Raw genomic sequence first — 20,305 nt, 5'->3', positions numbered from 1 at the left:
CCTGTTTGACTCTTTTGATGCAGTTCTTGTCTGTGTTTGTTATTAAAGTGTAACTCTGGAGTCCGGCTGCGTTCTGTGACCATAAAACAGGATTTAATCATTTTCCTGTTGTTGCTTTTATAAATGGAATCATGGTCAACTTACAAAAATGACAAAGAATTAATCTTTAAGTGAGAAAAGATTTCTTAAAAATCTAGCTGTCGGTGCAAGAAGGAGACTGGTGCATTGTGGGTAATGTAGGCGGCATATTTTGAAAAGCTGTTGGATTCATTCTGGACGGTTTGAAAACAAATGATCCAAATCGATACAGCAGAACAAAGTTATCATCGTGTTTTTCCACATATTAACGAGGAGAAAGTAATGAATGGATGTTAATTAAAGTCATCAGTCTTCAGTTTGATGTGAAACAGAACAATAAATAATAAACGGGCTCCTACAGAACAGCAGGTTGAGTTACAGGAAGTGTTCTGCTCTGTTTGTGTCAGAGTGAAGTGGGAACATGAAACTGGAGGACGGTGAGAATCAGTCGACGCTCTGCTGAGGCCAACATGTTTATTATCGACACACGTCCACCTGACACAGACATGCAGGAACTGATGCATGCTGGGAAAGTAACTGAGGAAACCTCCACCTCAGCTACAGTGAACTGAACTTTAATGTGAAACATTTAGTCAGTACCAGTAGTGAAAATATTAAATATAATAAAGTAATGAGGAAGTAGAAGAACATGGAAATACTCAAGTAGAGATACTGTAAATTGTACGTTACTTGAGTAAATGTACTCAGTTACTTTGTATCTTGCCCTCAGTGTGTATTTGATGCACTATATGGTAGATGAGTGAATGTACACTATACACACTATAATTCGCTAAGTTATGTTACGTTGTAACTTTCTCTCAGTGAGTATTTGATTAACTATATGTAACTTGAGTAAATGTACTCAGTTACATTGTAACTTCTCTAAGTGAGTATTTGACTCTATATTTCTTGAGTAAATGTACTCAGTTACACTATATTTCGCTAAGTTAAGTTACACTGTATCTTTCTCTCAGTGAGTATTTGATAAACTCTACGTAACTTGAGTAAATGTACTTAGTTACATTGTATCTTTCTCTCAGTGTGTATTTGATGAACTTTACGTTACTTGAGTAAATTTACTCAGTTACTTTGTATCTTTCTCTCTGTTTGATGCACTTTGCGGTAGTTGAGTAAATGTACTCAGTTACATTGTATCTTTCTCTCACTGAGTATTTGATCAACTCTACGTAACTTGAGTAAATGTACTCAGTTACTTTGTATCTTTCTCTCTGTGTTTGATGCACTTTGCGGTAGTTGAGTAAATGTACTCAGTTACATTGTATCTTTCTCTCACTGAGTATTTGATCAACTCTACGTAACTTGAGTAAATGTACTCAGTTACTTTGTATCTTTCTCTCAGTGTGTGGTTGATGCACTTTGCGGTAGTTGAGTAAATGTACTTAGTTACACTGTAACTCGCTAAGTTAAGTAACATTGTATCTTTCTCTCAGTGAGTATTTGATGAACTTTACGTTACTTGCGTAAATGTACTCAGATACACTATAATTCGCTAAGTTAAATTACCTTGTATCTTGCCCTCAGTGTGTGTTTGATGCACTTTACGTGACTTGAGTAAATGTACTCCGTTACTCTGTCCCCCTCAGTGTATTTCCGTGTCTTCGGCAGCAGTGGGGTTAAACTTTAACTCCTGCGCTCGCGGACAGGAGGCGGAAGAGGTGTGTTTTCAACGCTTCACGCACACTCACGCACGGACACAAACACGCACTCTGAAGTTAAAGAACACCGAAGAGGTGAAAACGCGCTGATATCAGCTCCTCAGAGCGGGTTTACAGAAGAAGAACCGGAGCAAGGAGACAGAACCGAGCCGACAGCAGCTGGTGGAGCCTCATCTGTGGAACGGAACCGAGTTTTCACCCCGAGAGGAAAAAGAGGAGCTGCAGCTCAGAGACGGAAACAACAGACACAGACAGACAGAGAGAGAGAGAGAGAGAGAGCGGAGAGACAGACAGACAGACAGACAGACACCGAGCAGACAGACTGATGTACAGGAGGCGTCAGACCTCCACATAGAAACGGGATCACAGCACTCAGGTGGGATCTTGGTTTTATTTTGAAATCCGCTCACGCAGCTGGCCGCAGCAGACAAAGTGAAACTTGTGTTTAAAGGGTGATTCCACCAGGTTCACACGGCCAGGTGTGTTCACAGGTCGAGCTGCTGCTGCCGCTGAAAGCAAACCTGGAAATAAGCAGAAAGTTTGAGGATCCAGAAGGTCAAATTGTGACTATCAGCAAAGCATTGTGGGTATTAGAGTTCAGAGAAACCGGACTTTTCACTACTTTTTACAGCACTGCAATAGAAGATAGATAGATAGATAGATAGATAGATCTTATCACGTTTACCACAAACATAAATGTATTTTATTGGGATTTTATGTGATAGACCAACACAAAGTGATGCATAACTGTGGAGTGGAAGGAAAATGATACATCATTTTCAAACATTTTTAAGAATAAAGAACTGAAAGGTGGTGTGCAAAAGTATTCACCCCCCCTTCACTCTGATACACTTAAATAAAATCCAGTGCAACCAGTTTCCTTTAGAAGTCACATAATTAGTGAATGGAGTCCACCTGTGTGTAATCTAATCTCAGTGTAAATACAGCTGTTCTGTGAAAGACTCAGAGGTTTGCTAGAGAACATTAGTGAACAAACAGCATCATGGAACCCGAGGAACACACCAGACAGATCAAGGATAAAGTCGTGGAGAAGTTTAAAGCATGATTAGGATATGAAAAAATATCCCAACATCTCACAGAGCACTGTTCAATCCATCACCTGAAAATGTAAAGTGTGTTGCACAACTGCAAACCTGCCAAGACATCCAAGAGGCGCCTGATAACTCTGCAGGAGCTGCAGAGATCCACAGCTCAGGAGGGAGAATCTGTGCACAGGACAACTATCAGTCATGCTCTCCACAAAGCTTGACGTTTTTGGCCTAAATGCAAAACGCAATGTGCACATGACCCTGAACACACCATCCCCACCGTGAAACATGGTGGTGGCAGCATCATGATGTTGGGATGCTTTTCTTCAGCAGGGACAGGGAAGCTGGTCTGAGTTGATGGGAGGATGGATGGAGCCAAAAACAGGACAATCTTAGAAGAAAACCTGTTAGAGTCTGCAAGAGACGTGAGACTGGGGAGGAGGTTCACCTTCCAGCAGGACAACGAGCCTGAACATACAGCCAGAGCTGCAATGGAACGGACCTAAATCCACTTGAGAATCTCTGGCAAGACTTGAAAATTGCTGTTCACAGACACTTTCTATCCAATCAGACTAAGCTTGAGCTATTTTGCAAATATTTCAGTCTCTACATGTGCATCGCTGGTAGACTTACCCAGAAAGACTTGTAGCTGTCATTGCAGCAAAAGATGGTTCTACAAAGTATTGACTCAGGGGGGAGAATCCATCCACTTCACAATCAAGCACCACTTTGTGTTGGTCTGTCACATAAAATCCCAATAAAATACATTTACATTTGTGGTTAAAACGTGACAAAATGTGGAAAAGTTCAAGGGGGGTGAATGATTTTACAAGCAACTGTACACATACAAACGTACACACAGAGTCAGGACGAAGCTCCTGGAAACGTAAATGATACATTTGAGTATCAGAATCAGTGAAGACAGATTAAATATAATCAGCTGTGGAACTGCAGGTGTGTTTGGTGTGTCTGCAGACTGAGATGGGGAACAGCAACAGCGATCGGTCCGGCGGGGGTCAGGGGGACCGGACCTACAGAGACGGACAGCAGGGAGGGAAGGAGGCTCGACCCAACATCCTGATGGACAGCTCCGAGGACGCGGACCTGTTCCAGAGAGATGACCCAAAGGTGTGAGAACAAGCTCGTACCAGAACCAGAACCCCAGACTGGCTTTTGAGAAACCACATTTTTATTTCTTGTTGAAAGTGTGTGAACTGTTACCTTTTAAGTTAATCATAGAACACTGTTTGAAGCTAGAGGGGTGGCAGGGTCCGCCACATGTAAACAAAGTAGAACAGTATGAATCGTGTCAGTTTGTTTGTTCAGTCGTGAAAACAAAGAGAGTTTGATTATTTAGCTTTCTCTCCTGATTAAACTACAGACTGCTCCTTTAATTATTTTAGTATTAATTAATGTTATCAGTCTGATTCCAAACACACGGACCTTTTAGTTAGATGCTTTCCCTGGTCTGAGATATACAAGAGGGTTTAGTGAATTGGACTCATGTTTTTAGTCTCTTCTGACTCAGGACAGGAAGATCACAGATAGAAGAAGAGATCTCATATAAACTCATGTTTATCTCCCTGTATCTCACTCATATCATGTTCTTCAGGCTCCACAGGAAATACAGGAGTTTCTGGCCTGGCAGCAGGACCTGGAGAGTGAAGGCAAGAGTCCGACGCAGGCCAGACCGACCGTGTTCAGGTGGTCTGGAGTCGCCAAAGACGTCTTTGTGTCCGGCTCCTTTAACAACTGGGCCACCAAGATCCCCCTGAACAGGAGGTGATGACTCACGCTGAGTGCTGAATGGTCTCTGTGTGTGTGTGTGTGTGTGTGTGTGTGTGTGTTTGTGTTGGTGTCACTCATGGTTTCCTCTCAAACTCAGTCAGAAGAACTTCGTGGCGATTGTGGACCTGCCGGAGGGAGAGCACCAGTACAAGTTCTGTGTGGACGGACAGTGGACGTTGGATCCTACCGGGGTGAGAAAGAGAACGCCTCAGAGAGAATTCTTCCTTCTTAAATTACATCAGCGCTGAACTCTTAATTTGTGACCTGTTGTCTGTCTGTGTCCCAGGCCGTCATGACGTCTAAAACAGGGACGGTGAATAACGTCATCCAGGTGAAAACGACTGACTTTGAGGTGTTTGATGCCCTCAGGATCGACTCAGAGGATTCTGCAGACCTCTCAGGTACTCACACCTGTATTCATTCATTACTGACTGCTTTCAAACTGAAATGATTAACAAGAGTCTGTTCAGACCTCGTGTCAACATCCATCCTGAGTGATCCAACTCCAGAGACATCAAAACACATTGATGACACATTTGAGAGAAGACGAAGAAGCATTGAACATGTAACCACAACATCACCAGACTCCATTAACAAATGTAGTAATTTTAAGAGTGGTTGAGTTCAAACAAACTTTATAACCATTATGAAACTGTGTTTCTGACAGATTCTAACTCATTGTGTCCTTGTTGTAAATTCAGCATTAAATCAGAAGCTGAAGTTGTTTGTCTCCATGTAAAAAGTGTCAGTTTGTTTCTGTGAAACACAAAGAAAAAGAAGCCACAACAACTACAGCTATAAATCACAATATCGCCAGACCCCCTTAACAAATCGCCCAATTTTGAGAATTATTGAGTGAGGAGACACTTAACAAACTTTGTGAAACTGTGTCTCTGATAAATTCCAACTCATTGTGTCCTCGTTGTAAATTCAGCATTAAATATAATACATGAGGCCAACTTTCATCACAACCTCACCAGACTCCCTTAACAAATCAGCTAATTTTAGGAGTTGTCGAGTAGCGTAACACTTTATAAAGATTATGCAACTATATCTACAACAGATTCTAACTCATTGTGTCCTTGTTGTTAATTCAGCATTAAATCTTTCAGCTGAAGTTGTTTGTCTCCTTGTAAAAAGTGTCAGTTTGTGGCAGCATGTCTGTACCAGCCTGTCTGCTTCTGTGTCTAAAGTGCTAAAGTCTTACCTGCCAACATTGATCAGCTGTTTGAACACACTGTTTACACTGATTTCACCATTTACACTCCATTTATGAAAGAAGAAACATGTTATTGATCTAAACATGTCACATGTTACAAAGACACTAAACAGTAACAATATAGGCTACTTCTTTGTCCCCGTGGAGAAAGTCCCCAGACTCCCTTAACAAATGTGTCAGTTTAGTGAGTTGTTGAGTTGGAGACACTTTATAACTCTGTGAAACTCTGTCTCTGACTCATTCTGCATTATTTGGACCTTCTTGTTCATTCAGCACATGTTTCTACATGAACTTCAGCTTTGTGTAAAAACATGGAGTCTGTTTGTCCCAGTGATGTTTATTTGCATATAGAGCATGAAGTGACACCTGATCACAGGTGCTCACTGAGGACTGATATGAATGAATATTGATACCTGGTCTGATCAGCCTCTAATTATTTTAATTCGCTTGACATATTAGAATGTCAGTCATTTTATAACTAATGACTAACATGGCTGCACAGACCTTCTTTATTCATTTCATTCAGCTGTTTTTAAATAGTGTCATGTGGTCATTGTTCAACAGACTTGTCCAGTTCCCCTCCTGGTCCGTACCAACAGGATCCATATGTCATCCGACCAGAAGACAAGATCAAAAATCCTCCTTTCTTACCTCCACACCTGCTGCAAGTGCTGCTCAACAAGGACACAGGAATCTCTGTGAGTACGGACTCCACGACTCTGTAAATCTGTTACTACAGCACGCAAACTAGTAGAATTCATCTTCTCTCTGATTCTTCATCAGTGTGACCCGACGCTGCTTCCAGAACCAAACCATGTGATGCTCAATCACCTGTACGCCCTCTCCATCAAGGTAACACGTTCACCTGGAACACAAGTGCTTTTATTTTGAAATCAGGAGGAAATATGGATCAACCCCTCTGTCTGTTAGATTAAAGATCTTGATGCTTCGTCATAATCTTAAATTTTATATTCACTGACTTTCCCTTATATTTCTATCTTTATCCAGAATCTTTTGTCAATAATTATTATGTACTATAAATCTTTCCTATTAAATTGAGACAGAAGTGATAAAAACATTGTTAACTTCAGCTTTTTTTTTTAGGATGGGGTGATGGTTCTCAGTGCAACACACCGATACAAAAAGAAGTATGTGACCACTCTTCTCTACAAGCCAATATAATCCACAGAGCCATGATCTGGACTCTTATTTTGAAATGATAATAATGTGTTGTTGCTGCTACTTGGAGTGTTTTGTTAAAAGTGGACCTAAATATTCTCCTGATGTTTTTACCTTCTTTTTCTCTAATTTTCTGCACAATGATGTCGATGTATAATCCATAATAATGACAGTTTAAAGCTTCTTCTCTTATAAGTTAGTATCAATCAGAAACTGACAGAAGACACGAGAAACACACGTGAATGTTTTTATTTGAATGCTGAACTGATTGGATCCAGATTTGTCTGTAGATTTGTAGTTACACATGATGCATAAACACACAACATGTGATTTAGATTATTCTTTAAAGGAACAGTTCACCCACAAATGAAAATCCAGTAATTTCATGTTGTTTTGGTTGTTTTTTATATTTTAAATCAAGTCTGCAGCTGCTTCAGTTGTTCAGCATGATGAAACTCTGTTTTACTGTGAAACTCACCTGACTTTATGAGCAGAACCTGCCTTAAAAAAATCATGTTTTTAAGTTGTCTTCAGTATCACAGTGATCCAGTGATAGTTGTCTGTACATCCACAGGTTCACTGCTAACAGGAAGTGCTAACAGCTAATTCAGCAAAGTTTAAATGTAGTTTTAGAGAATTTTATGATGTTTTTCAAGTTTTAGTCCCCAGATACACCGACTTTCCATCCGCATGGAGGGAGGAGATAATGACTGGATTTGTATTTCTAAGTGAACTGTTCCTTTAACTGATAAAACAGTAAAAATCATAAGAGACTGTGACTGGATGGTGAGATCAGCTCAGCTGTAACCTCTGCTACAGAAGCTCTGCAGACATGAGGACACAGAGAGGTTGAAATCCAAACTGACAATCTCACTTCCTGTTTTTGATCAAGTTAAACATTTTCTTATAGAATCAAACTTCTTTTAAATCAGGTATTGTTTAAAAATCATGAAGAAATTAAACTTTAAAGAGAAATCCAACGTTCTCTCTTGTGTTTTGTTGGTTAACTCATTTTCAACAGAATCTCTTATTCACGCCCTTGTTTTGAAGGTTGTAGTCGGTCCGAGCGAAGCAGAGAGCTGCTTCCCGATCGCACTCGCATGCAGCAGCCTTGCAGTAGTTGTTGGACGCTGTCGAGGCAGAGTTAGAAAATACACGTAATACAGATTGTGATGTTATAAGCACTAAACAAATTAAAAACATTTGTGCATGCATTTTCGTTCTGGGGTGAACTGATCCTTTAAAATCAAGGCTTTTGTCAAATTCTCACCACAGTGCTGCAAATTTTCACCACAAAAGTCTTTGAAAACACCTCAAATTTGATGTTTAAATTGTTGAGTTAAGGTATTCTGGTTAAGTCTTACCTGAGCAGCTCGCCCAGCCACGTCCACAGTTGTAATCATAAGAAATAACATATGGCTGGTTAAAGGTACCCCTGCATTGAGAATTCCTCTTTTGTGCTGCGTAGCATTCATCATGATCTTTGCAGCACCTGAACACAGAAGGAAAGAGTGCATGTTTGCGAAAATCCCACATTTATTTAGTTTTTTAAATATTGACTGAAAAACAACCTACTGGTCCACTTCATCCACAGGAGTTCCCCGCCCACCAAAGCCGCAGTAGCAGCCGTAGCCGTTGTACTGTAAAGCGCTAACATCAGGCTGAACACATTCGATCATGTTCCCAAAGCTGGCTACAGAAGCGTACAGGTTCACACCGCTGACCACACAGGCTGCTGAGGCACACAAATACAAATATTGATCAAATTAGCAGAACAGAAATATCCATGAAACAGTGGTACATAATTGACAGAGAAGTGGTGGATTAAAAAAGACCTGAAAGAAACATAAAGATCATTTCATGGATCCATATTGTCAGTTATTTTCTTACCAGTGAGAAGCAGCAACAGCAGAGGACCTGACATGTTCATGGCTGCAGACAGAGATGGTGAAGATGGTCTGGATGGTGAGGATGGTCTGGATGGTGAGGGTGTTGGTGCGGCTGTACTTATAGAGCAGCAGTTGAGAAAAAAAGAGAAAAAATGGAGACAAGTGGGTGTGAACTTTAACTCAGGGTTCACCTGGTAAACTGTTTGTGTTGGTTCAGTCCCAAGTGCGACAATCAGTTCATTAAACAAACTCACTGATCAGGAACATCTTGAAGAGACGTCAAACTAACGTCTTTGATGACTTGAAAATCAGAAGCTTAAGTTGTTTGTTTCCTTGTAAAAAGTGTCAGTTTGTGGCAGCATGTCTGTACCTGCCTGTCTGCTTCTGTGTCTAAAGTGTTAAAGTCTTACCTGCCAACATTGATCGGCTGTTTGAACACACTGTTTACACTGATTTCACCATTTACACTCCATTTAGACTTTAGACTTTAGACTTTTATTTATCCCGCATCGGGGAAATTCAGGAAACAGACATACAGACATACAACAAGTACAGGAATTAGAATACTAAAACTATACGGACTATACATTATGTGCATTATATATACAGGAGGCAAAAATGTGCATTATATACATTTGAATAAAGTGTCAGAGTTTTGCCTTGTTGAGGTTGGAAGCATAAATAAATAGTGTTTTAATGCAGTGTTTGAAAATAAACAGACTCAGTGTATGAATATAAATATGTATAAAAAATAAAATAGTATTGTTGCACAGGATAATTGCACAAGATGGTGTAGGGAGAAGTGAAGTAGTGCAAGGTTAGTAGGTGCTTATAGTGCCAAATTAAGGGTTATTGGTGTTGACGGTCTGACAGCAGCCGGAATGAATGACGTTCCTTTTTACACTGTGGGTGAAGCCGTCTGTTGCTGAAGGAGCTGCTCACAGCAACAGCAGAGGACCTGACACATTCATGGCTGCAGTCAGAGATGGTGAGGATGGTCTGGATGGTGAGGATGGTGAGGATGGTCTGGATGGTGAGGATGGTCTGGATGGTGAGGATGGTGAGGATGGCGAACATGGTCTGGATGGTGAGGATGGTCTGGATGGTGAGGATGGTGAGGATGGTCTGGATGGTGAGGATGGTGAAGATGGTCTGGATGGTGAGGATGGTCTGGATGGTGAGGATGGTGAAGATGGTGAGGATGGTCTGGATGGTGAGGATGGTGAGGATGGTGAGGATGGTCTGGATGGTGAGGATGGTGAAGATGGTCTGGATGGTGAGGATGGTCTGGATGGTGAGGGTGTTGGTGCGGCTGTACTTATAGAGCAGCAGTTGAGAAAAAAAGAGAAAAAATGGAGACAAGTGGGTGTGAACTTTAACTCAGGGTTCACCTGGTAAACTGTTTGTGTTGGTTCAGTCCCAAGTGTGACAATCAGTTCATTAAACAAACTCACTGATCAGGAACATCTTGAAGAGACGTCAAACTAACGTCTTTGATGACTTGAAAATCAGAAGCTTAAGTTGTTTGTTTCCTTGTAAAAAGTGTCAGTTTGTGGCAGCATGTCTGTACCTGCCTGTCTGCTTCTGTGTCTAAAGTGTTAAAGTCTTACCTGCCAACATTGATCGGCTGTTTGAACACACTGTTTACACTGATTTCACCATTTATACTCCATTTAGACTTTAGACTTTAGACTTTTATTTATCCCGCATCGGGGAAATTCAGGAAACAGACATACAGACATACAACAAGTACAGGAATTAGAATACTAAAACTATACGGACTATACATTATGTGCATTATATATACAGGAGGCAAAAATGTGCATTATATACATTTGAATAAAGTGTCAGAGTTTTGCCTTGTTGAGGTTGGAAGCATAAATAAATAGTGTTTTAATGCAGTGTTTTAAAATAAACAGACTCAGTGTATGAATATAAATATGTATAAAAAATAAAATAGTATTGTTGCACAGGATAATTGCACAAGATGGTGTAGGGAGAAGTGAAGTAGTGCAAGGTTAGTAGGTGCTTATAGTGCCAAATTAAGGGTTATTGGTGTTGACGGTCTGACAGCAGCCGGAATGAATGACGTTCCTTTTTACACTGTGGGTGAAGCTGTCTGTTGCTGAAGGAGCTGCTCACAGCAACAGCAGAGGACCTGACACATTCATGGCTGCAGTCAGAGATGGTGAGGATGGTCTGGATGGTGAGGATGGTGAGGATGGTCTGGATGGTGAGGATGGTCTGGATGGTGAGGATGGTGAGGATGGCGAACATGGTCTGGATGGTGAGGATGGTCTGGATGGTGAGGATGGTGAACATGGTCTGGATGGTGAGGATGGTCTGGATGGTGAGGATGGTCTGGATGGTGAGGATGGTGAGGATGGTCTGGATGGTGAAGATGGTCTGGATGGTGAGGATGGTCTGGATGGTGAGGATGGTGAACATGGTCTGGATGGTGAGGATGATCTGGATGGTGAGGATGGTGAGGATGGTCTAGATAGTGAGGATGGTGAAGATGGTCTGGATGGTGAGGATGGTGAAGGTGGTCTGGATAGTGAAGATGGTGAGGATGGTCTGGATGGTGAAGGTGGTCTGGATGGTGAAGATGGTCTGGATGGTGACGATGGTGAAGATGGTCTGGATGGTCAGGATGGTGAGGATGGTGTGGATAGTGTGGATGGTGAAGATGGTCTGGATGATGGGGATGGTGAGGATGGTGAGGATGGTCTGGATGATGAGGATGGTGTGGATGGTGAGGATGGTGTAGATGGTGAGGATGGTCTGGATGGTGAAGATGGTCTGGATGGTCAAGATGGTGTGGATGGTGAAGATGGTGTGGATGGTCTGGATGGTGAGGATGGTCTGGATGGTGAAGATGGTCTGGATGGTGAGGATGGTGAAGATAGTCTGGATGGTGAGGATGGTCTGGATGGTGAAGATGGTCTGGATGATGAGGATGGTGAAGATGGTCTGGATGATGAGGATGGTCTGGATGGTGAGGATGGTCTGGATGGTGAGGATGATCAGGATGGTGAAGATGGTCCGGATGGTGAGGATGGTCTGGATGGTGAATATGGTCTGGATGATGAGGATGGTCTGGATGGTGAGGATGGTCTGGATGGTGAAGATGGTCCGGATGGTGAGGATGGTATGGGTGGTGAGGATGGTCTGGATGGTCTGGATGGTGTGGATAGTCTGGATGGTGAGGATGGTCTGGATGGTGAAGATGGTGTGGATGGTGTAGATGGTGAGGATGGTCTGGATGGTGAAGATGGTCTGGATGGTGAAGATGGTGTGGATGGTGAGGATGGTGAAGATGGTCTGGATGGTGAGGATGTTCTGGATGGTGAAGATGGTCTGGATGTGAGGATGGTCTGGATGGTGAGGATGGTCTGGATGGTGAAGATGGTGAGGATGGTCTGGATGATGAGGAAGGTCCGGATGGTGAGGATGGTCCGGATGGTCCGGATGGTGAAGATGGTGAAGATGGTCTGGATGGTGAGGATGGTGAAGATGGTCTGGATGGTGAGGATGGTCTGGATGGTGAGGATGGTGAAGATGGTCTGGATGGTGAGGATGGTCTGGATGGTGAGGATGGTGAAGATGGTCTGGATGGTGAGGATGGTCTGGATGGTCTGGATGGTGAAGATGGTCTGGATGGTGAGGATGGTCTGGATGGTGAGGATGGTGAAGATGGTCTGGATGGTGAGGATGGTCTGGATGGTGAGGATGGTGAAGATGGTCTGGATGGTGAGAATGGTCTGGATGGTGAGGATGGTCTGGATGTTGAAGATGGTCTGGATGGTGAAGATGGTCTGCATGGTGAAGATGGTCTGGATGGTGAGGATGGTCTGGATGGTGAGGATGGTCTGGATGGTGAGGATGGTCTGCATGGTGAAGATGGTCTGCATGGTGAAGATGGTCTGGATGGTGAGGATGGTATGGATGGTGAGGATGGGCTGGATGGTGAGGATGGTCTGGGAGGTGATGATGGTCTGGATGGTGAGGATGGTGAAGATGGTCTGGATGGTGAAGATGGTCTGGATGGTGAGGATGATCTAGATGGTGAGGATGGTGAAAATGGTGTGGATGGTGAGGATAGTCTGGATGGTGAGGATGGTCTGCATGGTGAAGATGGTCTGGATGGTGAGGATGGTATGGATGGTGAGGATGGGCTGGATGGTGAGGATGGTCTGGGAGGTGATGATGGTCTGGATGGTGAGGATGGTGAAGATGGTCTGGATGGTGAAGATGGTCTGGATGGTGAAGATGGTCTGGATGGTGAGGATGGTCTGGATGGTGAGGATGGTCTGCATGGTGAAGATGGTCTGGATGGTGAAGATGGTCTGGATGGTGAGGATGATCTAGATGGTGAGGATGGTGAAAATGGTGTGGATGATGAGGATAGTCTGGATGGTGAGGATGGTGAGGATGGTCTGGATGGTGAGGATGGTGAGGATGGTGAAAATGGTGTGGATGGTGAGGATGGTCTGGGTGGTGAGGATGGTGAGGATGGTGAGGATGGTCTGGATGGTGAGGATGGTCTGGATGGTGAGGATGGTCTGGATGGGAAGATGGTCTGGATGGTGAGGATGGTCTGGATGGTGAAGATCGTCTGGATGGTGAAGATCGTCTGGATGGTGAGGATTGTCTGGATGGTGCGGATGGTCTGGATGATGCGGATGGTCTGGATGATGCGGATGGTCTGGATGGTGCAGATGGTCTGGATGGTGAGGATGGTCTGGATGTCTGGAGGGGGAATATGGTCTGGATGGTGAAGGTCATCTGGATGGTGAGGATGGTCTTTATGGTGAGGATAGTCTTGATGGTGAAGATGGTCTGGATGGTGAGGGTGTTGGTGCAGCCGTTCTTACAGAGCAGCAGTTGAGGAAAAAAAGAGGAAAAAATGGAAACAAGTGGGTGTGAACTTTAAATAAGGGTGATAAACTGCTAAACTTACTAAACTTACCTGATAAACTGTTTGTATTGGTTCAGTTCCAAGTGCGACAATCAGTTCATTAAACAAACTCACTGATCAGAAACATCTTGAAGAGATGTCAAACTAACGTCTTTGATGACTTGAAAATCAGAAGCTTAAGTTGTTTGTTTCCTTGTAAAAAGTGTCAGTTTGTGGCAGCATGTCTGTACCAGCCTGTCTGCTTTTGTGTCTAAAGTGCTAAAGTCTTACCTGGCAACACTGATCAGCTGTTTGAAAACACTGTTTACACTGATTTCACCATTTACACTCCATTTAGACTTTAGTCTTTTAATCATCTCGGGGAAATTCACTTGTCACAATAGCACGTAGACAGACATACAATAAACACAGGACTTAGAATACTAAAAAATACTAAAAAAGATTTGAAGAAGAGAAAAAAGATAGAAAGGACTATAAGTTAAGTGTCAGAGTATTGCCTTGTTGAGGTTGGATGCATCAGTAAATAGTGTTTGAATACAGTGTTTAAAAATAAACAGACTGAGTGTATGAATATGAATATGTACAAAAAATAAAATGGTATTGTTGCACAGGATAATTGCACAAGATGGCGGAGGTAAAGTGAAGTAGTGTAAGATAAGTAGGTGCTTATGGTGCTACATTAAGGGTTAGGGGGACCGGGGATGCTTGTAACACTTTTTGTCTCAGCTCCTATAACTTGCAGAATGTTTGCGGTAGGGCACTCAAATATTGACACAAAGTACCCTTGTTTGTCTACTACAAATAGCAATGTTGTTCACTTCTCCAACTATATCACAGAAATCATTTTGTGATGTCAAATGCAAGGAGTGCCATTGTTACAACCTACCCCACTACCAGGGTATGTTGTAACACAACCTGGGGTCAATTGTAACAGTGAGATTGAATAACTAAAAACTGAGACCACACCACAAAATATGCATCGATAGAGGTTTACTGTGCATGTGCTGACACTAAAGCATCTTCCTGTGCTTCACTAAGAAACAGGATCACTCATCACTGATAGCTAAATGAAGAACAGTGTCAGCGGTGTGGATCCTAACATCACAAGAGCTTTCTTAAAGAACATTTTGTGATAATACCCATGAGTGTTATATACATAAAAATGGAAGCCTTCAGCAGGAGGTCAAAAGTAGCTCATAGTCCACGTAAAGTCACAGGAAGTTGTTTGACAATTAGTAAAACAACAATCATGCACACTGTGTCTGTCAGAGAGATCAGAGTCACAGTTCTAGAACTTGCAATTTACATATTTCTTTGGGTTTGTAATTTGTTGTACATCAAGGACTTTAACTGCTGTGATCGCCCGCACTGGGCAGCTTTCTATCCAGAGTAAAGTAGATAAAATATGTGAACTGTGATTCAGGGATGGTTGTGACATTTTCTTCTAAGGTGTTACAACCATCCCCACCCCCGTCAGCTATTGTTTAGCTCGCTGTATCAGCATGGTTGTTTGAAAGTGGCATAGATGAAATGACTCATATTTTACATAAGAACCTTCTCTTTAAACTAACATAAGTTACCAAACATCAAATCAGTACACTAATCAAAAGTTAGGCTTGATCCAAAAAATTACTTTGTTATCTGAAAATGTATGTTTTGGCTCTAAAATCTGCACACTTCTTATCACAGCCATGCAAATTCACATGCAAGATCAGGGAGGGAGAGGTTATACATGAAATTGATGACATGACTCTTACGTTATCCCTTATTGGTGAAAGTGATGTTACAACTATCCCTTTGTTTCAACCATCCCCCTGTCTCCCCTATTGGTGTTGAACAGTGTGACAGCAGTTGGAATGAATGACGTTCCTTTTTACACTGTGGGTGAAGCCGTCTGCTGCTCAACGAGCTGCTTAAAGCCTCCACAGACTCATGTATGGGGAGAGAGGGGTTGTCCATGATTGATGTCAGCTTGGCTAACATCCTCCTCTCACCCACCTCCTCAATGGAGTCCATAGGGCGGTCCAAGACTGAGCCGGCCCTTCTGACCAGCTTGTTGACTCTCTTCCTGTCCCTCTCTGAGCTTCCACAGCCCCAGCAGCATTTATGAAAGAAGAAACATGTTATTGATCTAAACATGTCACATTTGTCAAAGACACTAAACAGTAACAATATAGGCTACTTCTTTGTCGCTGTGGAGAAAGTCCCCAGACTCCCTTAACAAATGTGTCAGTTTAGTGAGTTGTTGAGTTGGAGACACTTTATAAACTCTGTGAAACTCTGTCTCTGACTCATTCTGCATTATTTGGACCTGCTTGTTAATTCAGCAAATGTTCTACATGAACTTCTTTCTTTCTTTGAGTGGAAACATTGAGTCTGTTTGTCTCAGTAATGATTATTTGGATATAGAGCAAGAAGTGACACCTGTACTAAAGAAGTATGTGACCACTCTTCTCTACAAGCCAATATAATCCACAGAGCCATGTTCCAGACTCTTATTTTGAAATGATAATAAGTTGTTGCTGCTACTTGGAGTGTTTTGTTAAAACTGGACCTAAATATTCTCCTGATGTTTTTACCTTCTTTTTCTCTAATTTTCTGCACAATGATGTCGATGTATAATCCATAATAATGACAGTTTAAAGCGTCTTCTCTTATAAGTTAGTATCAATCAGAAACTGACAGAAGACACGAGAAACACACGTGAATGTTTTTATTTTTTTAATGCTGAACTGATTGGACCCAGATTTGTCTGTAGATTTGTAGTTACACATGATGCACAAACATACAACACGTGATTTAGATTATTCTTTAAAGGAACAGTTCACCCACAAAAGAAAATCAGTTGTTTAGCAACTGAAGCATCTGGAAGCTCCAGAACTGTTCTGTGGAATACAACACTTCACCTGACTTTATATCAACATGGAGGGAGATGATGACTTCATAAATCTGCTTAAAAAAAGACGCTCCTCACATGTGCAGAACCTGCCTAAGAATAATCATGTTTTTAAGTTGTCTTCAGTATCACAGTGATCCAGTGATAGTTGTCTGTACATCCACAGGTTCACTGCTAACAGGAAGTGCTAACAGCTAATTCAGCAAAGTTTAAATGTAGTTTTAGAGCGTTTAATGATGCTTTTAAGTTTTAGTCCCCAGATACACCCGACTTTCCATCAGCATGGAGGGAGGAGATAATAACTGGATTTGTATTTTTATGTGAACTGTTCCTTTAACTGATAAAACAGTAAAAATCATAAGAGACTGTGACTGGATGGTGAGGTCAGCTCAGCTGTAACCTCTGCTACAGAAGCTCTGCAAACATGAGGACACAGAGAGGTTGAAATCCAAACTGACAATCTCACTTCCTGTTTTTGATTAAGTGAAAATATAAATCATAATCAAACTTCTTTCAAATCAGGTTTTAAAAATCATGAAGAAATTAAACTTTAAAGAGAAATCCAATGTTCTCTCTTGTGTGTTTTGTTGGTTAACTCAGTTTCTACGGAATCGCATCCAGGTTCTTGTGTTCAGGGTTGTGTCTGGTCCAAGCGAGGCAGAGAGCTGCCTTCCGATCGCACTCACATGCAGCAGCCTTGCAGCAGTCGTTGGTTGCTGTGAAGACAAAGTTAGAAAATACACATAATACAGACTGTGATGTTACAAACAATAAACAAATTAAAAACATTTTTGAGCAATTACATGAGCAAGCGGTAGGCGCGGTCTTGTTGGGCCTTGCATTACACGAAGCACAATTAAGTAGTGTTTATGCAACATTAAAGGGGAGATTTATTTTAAATTTTAATTTAGGTTAAATTTGGATATCAATAATAATGAATGATTATCAGGGATAATTATTAATCATAATAAATAATATGATCCAATTTACATTAGATGACTTCGGGTCACCACCCTTGAAGAAGGGAAAACAGCAAATTTACCAAATTGGTCTCACAAAAAGGTACTAAACTGTTTATCACTCTGATTAATAATTTACTTAATAACTAGAACCAAATTTGTCATAACAGCTGTAATGGTTGAAGGATTTTGGAGTTCTTAACAGTGTAGAGGTCGGAAACATTCACTCTTGTACGATATTAAGTAGACAGCAAGAAGGTTCAAAAGTCTTTTATTCAGCACAAAGATGAAAACACACAATCTAACAAACATGTACTGTATACGTGTGTGTGTGTGTGTGTGACGTGATGCCGGATATAGAAGATGGTTAGTTGCATGCAGAGACTCTGAGTCTGTGTGAAGCATAATTTGACCTGAGGCCACAATAACACCAAAACAGTGAACAAACACATACATTGAACACATTACATCAACCAGGGTTTGAAGTCCTGTGCTATGGTTTGCTATCTAAGCCCAGTTCAACGTTACCATTCTTTGAAGAGAAGGTGCTGGTGGTTGCAGGAGAAGGTTGGGATTCCGATGTTGAATGCTGTTCTTTCTGTGCAAGGTTTGATGAAAGTCGGCAGAGGAGGAAACTGGTCGCTCCTTTCCTTTGCAGGGATAGCAGCTAGGTGCTAACCTGCTTGGTGTTCCTCAGATCCTCAGATTGGCAGGACCTCATGTCATTGCAGTGAGGAGAAGTTCTTTGGGCCTGCTGCAAATGCAGCTTGCAGCTCTCCACAGCTTGTTGGGCCCAGAAGAACAGATCTTGAAGGCAGGCAGCCCCGTAGGGGGAGGTGGCGGTAGAGGGCGTCGAGTGAGAGAGAGAGAACAATGAAGGTGCTGGGGTTTTGACTACCTGATCAGCGGGGGGGTCCGTCACCCTGACCAATAGTAACTCAAACCTGAATTATGCACCTAGGTGTGAGGAATGGGGAATTCTTGGACACTGAGGGGCCGTCCACACGGACAAAGACGATCTTTTTTTCCTCCATCTTCCTCGGCATCGTTTCAAGAATATTTGCGTCCACACGGATCCACTGAAAATGACCGAAAATGCTGTAGTTCATATTCCAGGCCTATAGGTGGCGCTTGACATTCGCCAAAAACGAAGAAGAAGAGACGGAGCATGCGCATAAAGCTTGCGCGCTGTAAACAAACAGACAGTAGACAGAGAAACCAAACACACCAAGAAGAAGATGAAAATGGCTACTGTAAGGAAACCAGAATCGTTTGTGTGGACCGTTAATGAGGTCGAACTGCTGCTGCGACTCACACTCAACTACCAGGCGAGTAAGTTGCAAGAAACACGAACACAAGCATGTAGTCCGCCATTGTTGTTGTTGTTGTTATGAGACGTCGCGGGGTTCAGAGGTCGAGGGAGGGCTGCGTTTTCTGATTTTTCCACCCTAAGACCCATTTTCAAAAAAGTGTGTTTTCAGGCGCTGCGTCTTCAGGATCCGTGTGGACAGTCGGCCAAAACGATGCAATACATGTGCATTTTCGCAAAAGAGCGTTCTCGTCTGGACGGCCCCTCAGGTCAGTTCAGAGTCCATTTTGAAATCCACAATGAATGAATCTGTGGGTCCCCACAATTTGTTCCTGCATTTTTGATTCTTGGGTGAACTGATCCTTTAAAATCAAGGCTTTTGTCAGATTCTCACCACAGCGTTGTAGATTTTCACCACAAAAGTTTTCAAAAACACCTCAAATTGAATGTTTAAATTGTTGAGTTAAAGCATCCTGGTTCAGTCTTACCTGAGCAGGTCGGCTGGCCTCCTGAACAGCTGTACTGATAACGATATGGCTGGCTAAAGAAACCCCTGCATCGAGAATTCCTCATTTGTGCTGCGTAGCATTCATCATGAACTTTGCAGCACCTGAACACAGAAGGAAAGAGTGCATGCTTGAGAAAATCCCACATTTATTTTGTTTTTATAATGTTGACTGAAAAACAACCTACAGGTCCACTTCATCCACAGGAGTTCCTCGCCTTCTGAGGCCGCAGTAGGAGCCATAGTTGTTGTACTTGAAAGGGTTAACACCAGACTGAACACACCGGATCATGTTACCAAACTGCCAGAACGCACGTGACCCCCTCTGACCGCTGACCACACAGGCTGCTGAGGTACATAAACACAAATATGGATCAAATCAGCAGAACAGAAACATCCATGAAACAGTGGTACAACATTGACAGAGAGGTGGTGGATTAAAAAAGACCTGAAAGAGACATAAAGATCATTTCATGGATCCATATTGTCAGTTCTTTTCTTACCAGTGAGAAGCAGCAACAGCAGAGGACCTGACAGGTTCATGGCTGCAGACAGAGATGGTGAGGGTGTTGGTGCAGCCGTTCTTATAGAGCAGCAGGTGAGAAAAAAAGAGAAAAGATGGAGACAAGTGGGTGTGAACTTTAATGATGACATACCAGATAAACTGTCTGTGTTGGTTCAGTTCCAAATGTGACAAGCAGTTCATTAAACAACCTCACTGATAAGAAACATACTGAAGAGACGCCAAACCAACGTCTGTGATGACTTGAAAAGACGTCCGGTGAAGAGCCAGAATAAAAGTTCTTTGACATCTTTTAAATGTTCACTAGTGATGTT

General features: G+C 42.3%; 3 protein-coding genes across 6 annotated transcripts; 1 reads left to right on the top strand and 2 right to left on the bottom strand.

The window, feature by feature from the left end:
• Nucleotides 1–1,748: 1,748 nt before the first annotated feature.
• LOC115581310 (5'-AMP-activated protein kinase subunit beta-1-like) lies at nucleotides 1,749–16,285 on the top strand. Of its 2 annotated transcripts, XM_030416289.1 has the most exons (9): nucleotides 1,749–2,130; nucleotides 3,779–3,931; nucleotides 4,416–4,585; nucleotides 4,689–4,782; nucleotides 4,878–4,992; nucleotides 6,375–6,508; nucleotides 6,594–6,662; nucleotides 6,915–6,962; nucleotides 16,241–16,285. In XM_030416289.1, exons 2-9 carry the CDS (start codon nucleotides 3,785–3,787, stop codon nucleotides 16,268–16,270), a joined length of 807 nt encoding a protein of 268 aa, XP_030272149.1. In that variant the 5' UTR covers nucleotides 1,749–2,130; nucleotides 3,779–3,784; the 3' UTR covers nucleotides 16,271–16,285. The 2 variants fall into 2 exon arrangements, with proteins under 2 accessions (XP_030272149.1, XP_030272148.1); XM_030416288.1 differs by lacking the exon at nucleotides 16,241–16,285 and having other exon boundaries at nucleotides 1,751–2,130; nucleotides 6,915–7,964.
• On the bottom strand, nucleotides 7,223–9,160 carry LOC115581313 (phospholipase A2-like). Of its 2 annotated transcripts, none has more exons than XM_030416293.1 (5): nucleotides 9,133–9,160; nucleotides 8,880–8,990; nucleotides 8,565–8,724; nucleotides 8,354–8,481; nucleotides 7,223–8,119 (listed from the first exon to the last, which is right to left on the bottom strand). In XM_030416293.1, exons 1-5 carry the CDS (start codon nucleotides 9,143–9,145, stop codon nucleotides 8,004–8,006), a joined length of 528 nt encoding a protein of 175 aa, XP_030272153.1. In that variant the 5' UTR covers nucleotides 9,146–9,160; the 3' UTR covers nucleotides 7,223–8,003. The 2 variants fall into 2 exon arrangements, with proteins under 2 accessions (XP_030272153.1, XP_030272154.1); XM_030416294.1 differs by having other exon boundaries at nucleotides 8,565–8,721.
• A 649-nt stretch (nucleotides 16,286–16,934) lies between the features above and the next one.
• Nucleotides 16,935–20,027, bottom strand: LOC115581318 (phospholipase A2-like). Of its 2 annotated transcripts, none has more exons than XM_030416299.1 (4): nucleotides 19,972–20,027; nucleotides 19,657–19,816; nucleotides 19,452–19,573; nucleotides 16,935–17,411 (listed from the first exon to the last, which is right to left on the bottom strand). In XM_030416299.1, exons 1-4 carry the CDS (start codon nucleotides 20,009–20,011, stop codon nucleotides 17,299–17,301), a joined length of 435 nt encoding a protein of 144 aa, XP_030272159.1. In that variant the 5' UTR covers nucleotides 20,012–20,027; the 3' UTR covers nucleotides 16,935–17,298. The 2 variants fall into 2 exon arrangements, with proteins under 2 accessions (XP_030272159.1, XP_030272160.1); XM_030416300.1 differs by having other exon boundaries at nucleotides 19,657–19,813.
• Nucleotides 20,028–20,305: the final 278 nt, after the last annotated feature.

The sequence above is a fragment of the Sparus aurata genome, chromosome 5 (genome assembly GCF_900880675.1).
Source record: "Sparus aurata chromosome 5, fSpaAur1.1, whole genome shotgun sequence".
Classification (NCBI taxonomy): Eukaryota; Metazoa; Chordata; class Actinopteri; order Spariformes; family Sparidae; genus Sparus; species Sparus aurata.
Note: the sequence above shows the minus strand (reverse complement) of the source record. Positions and strands in the feature narration are given on the sequence as shown.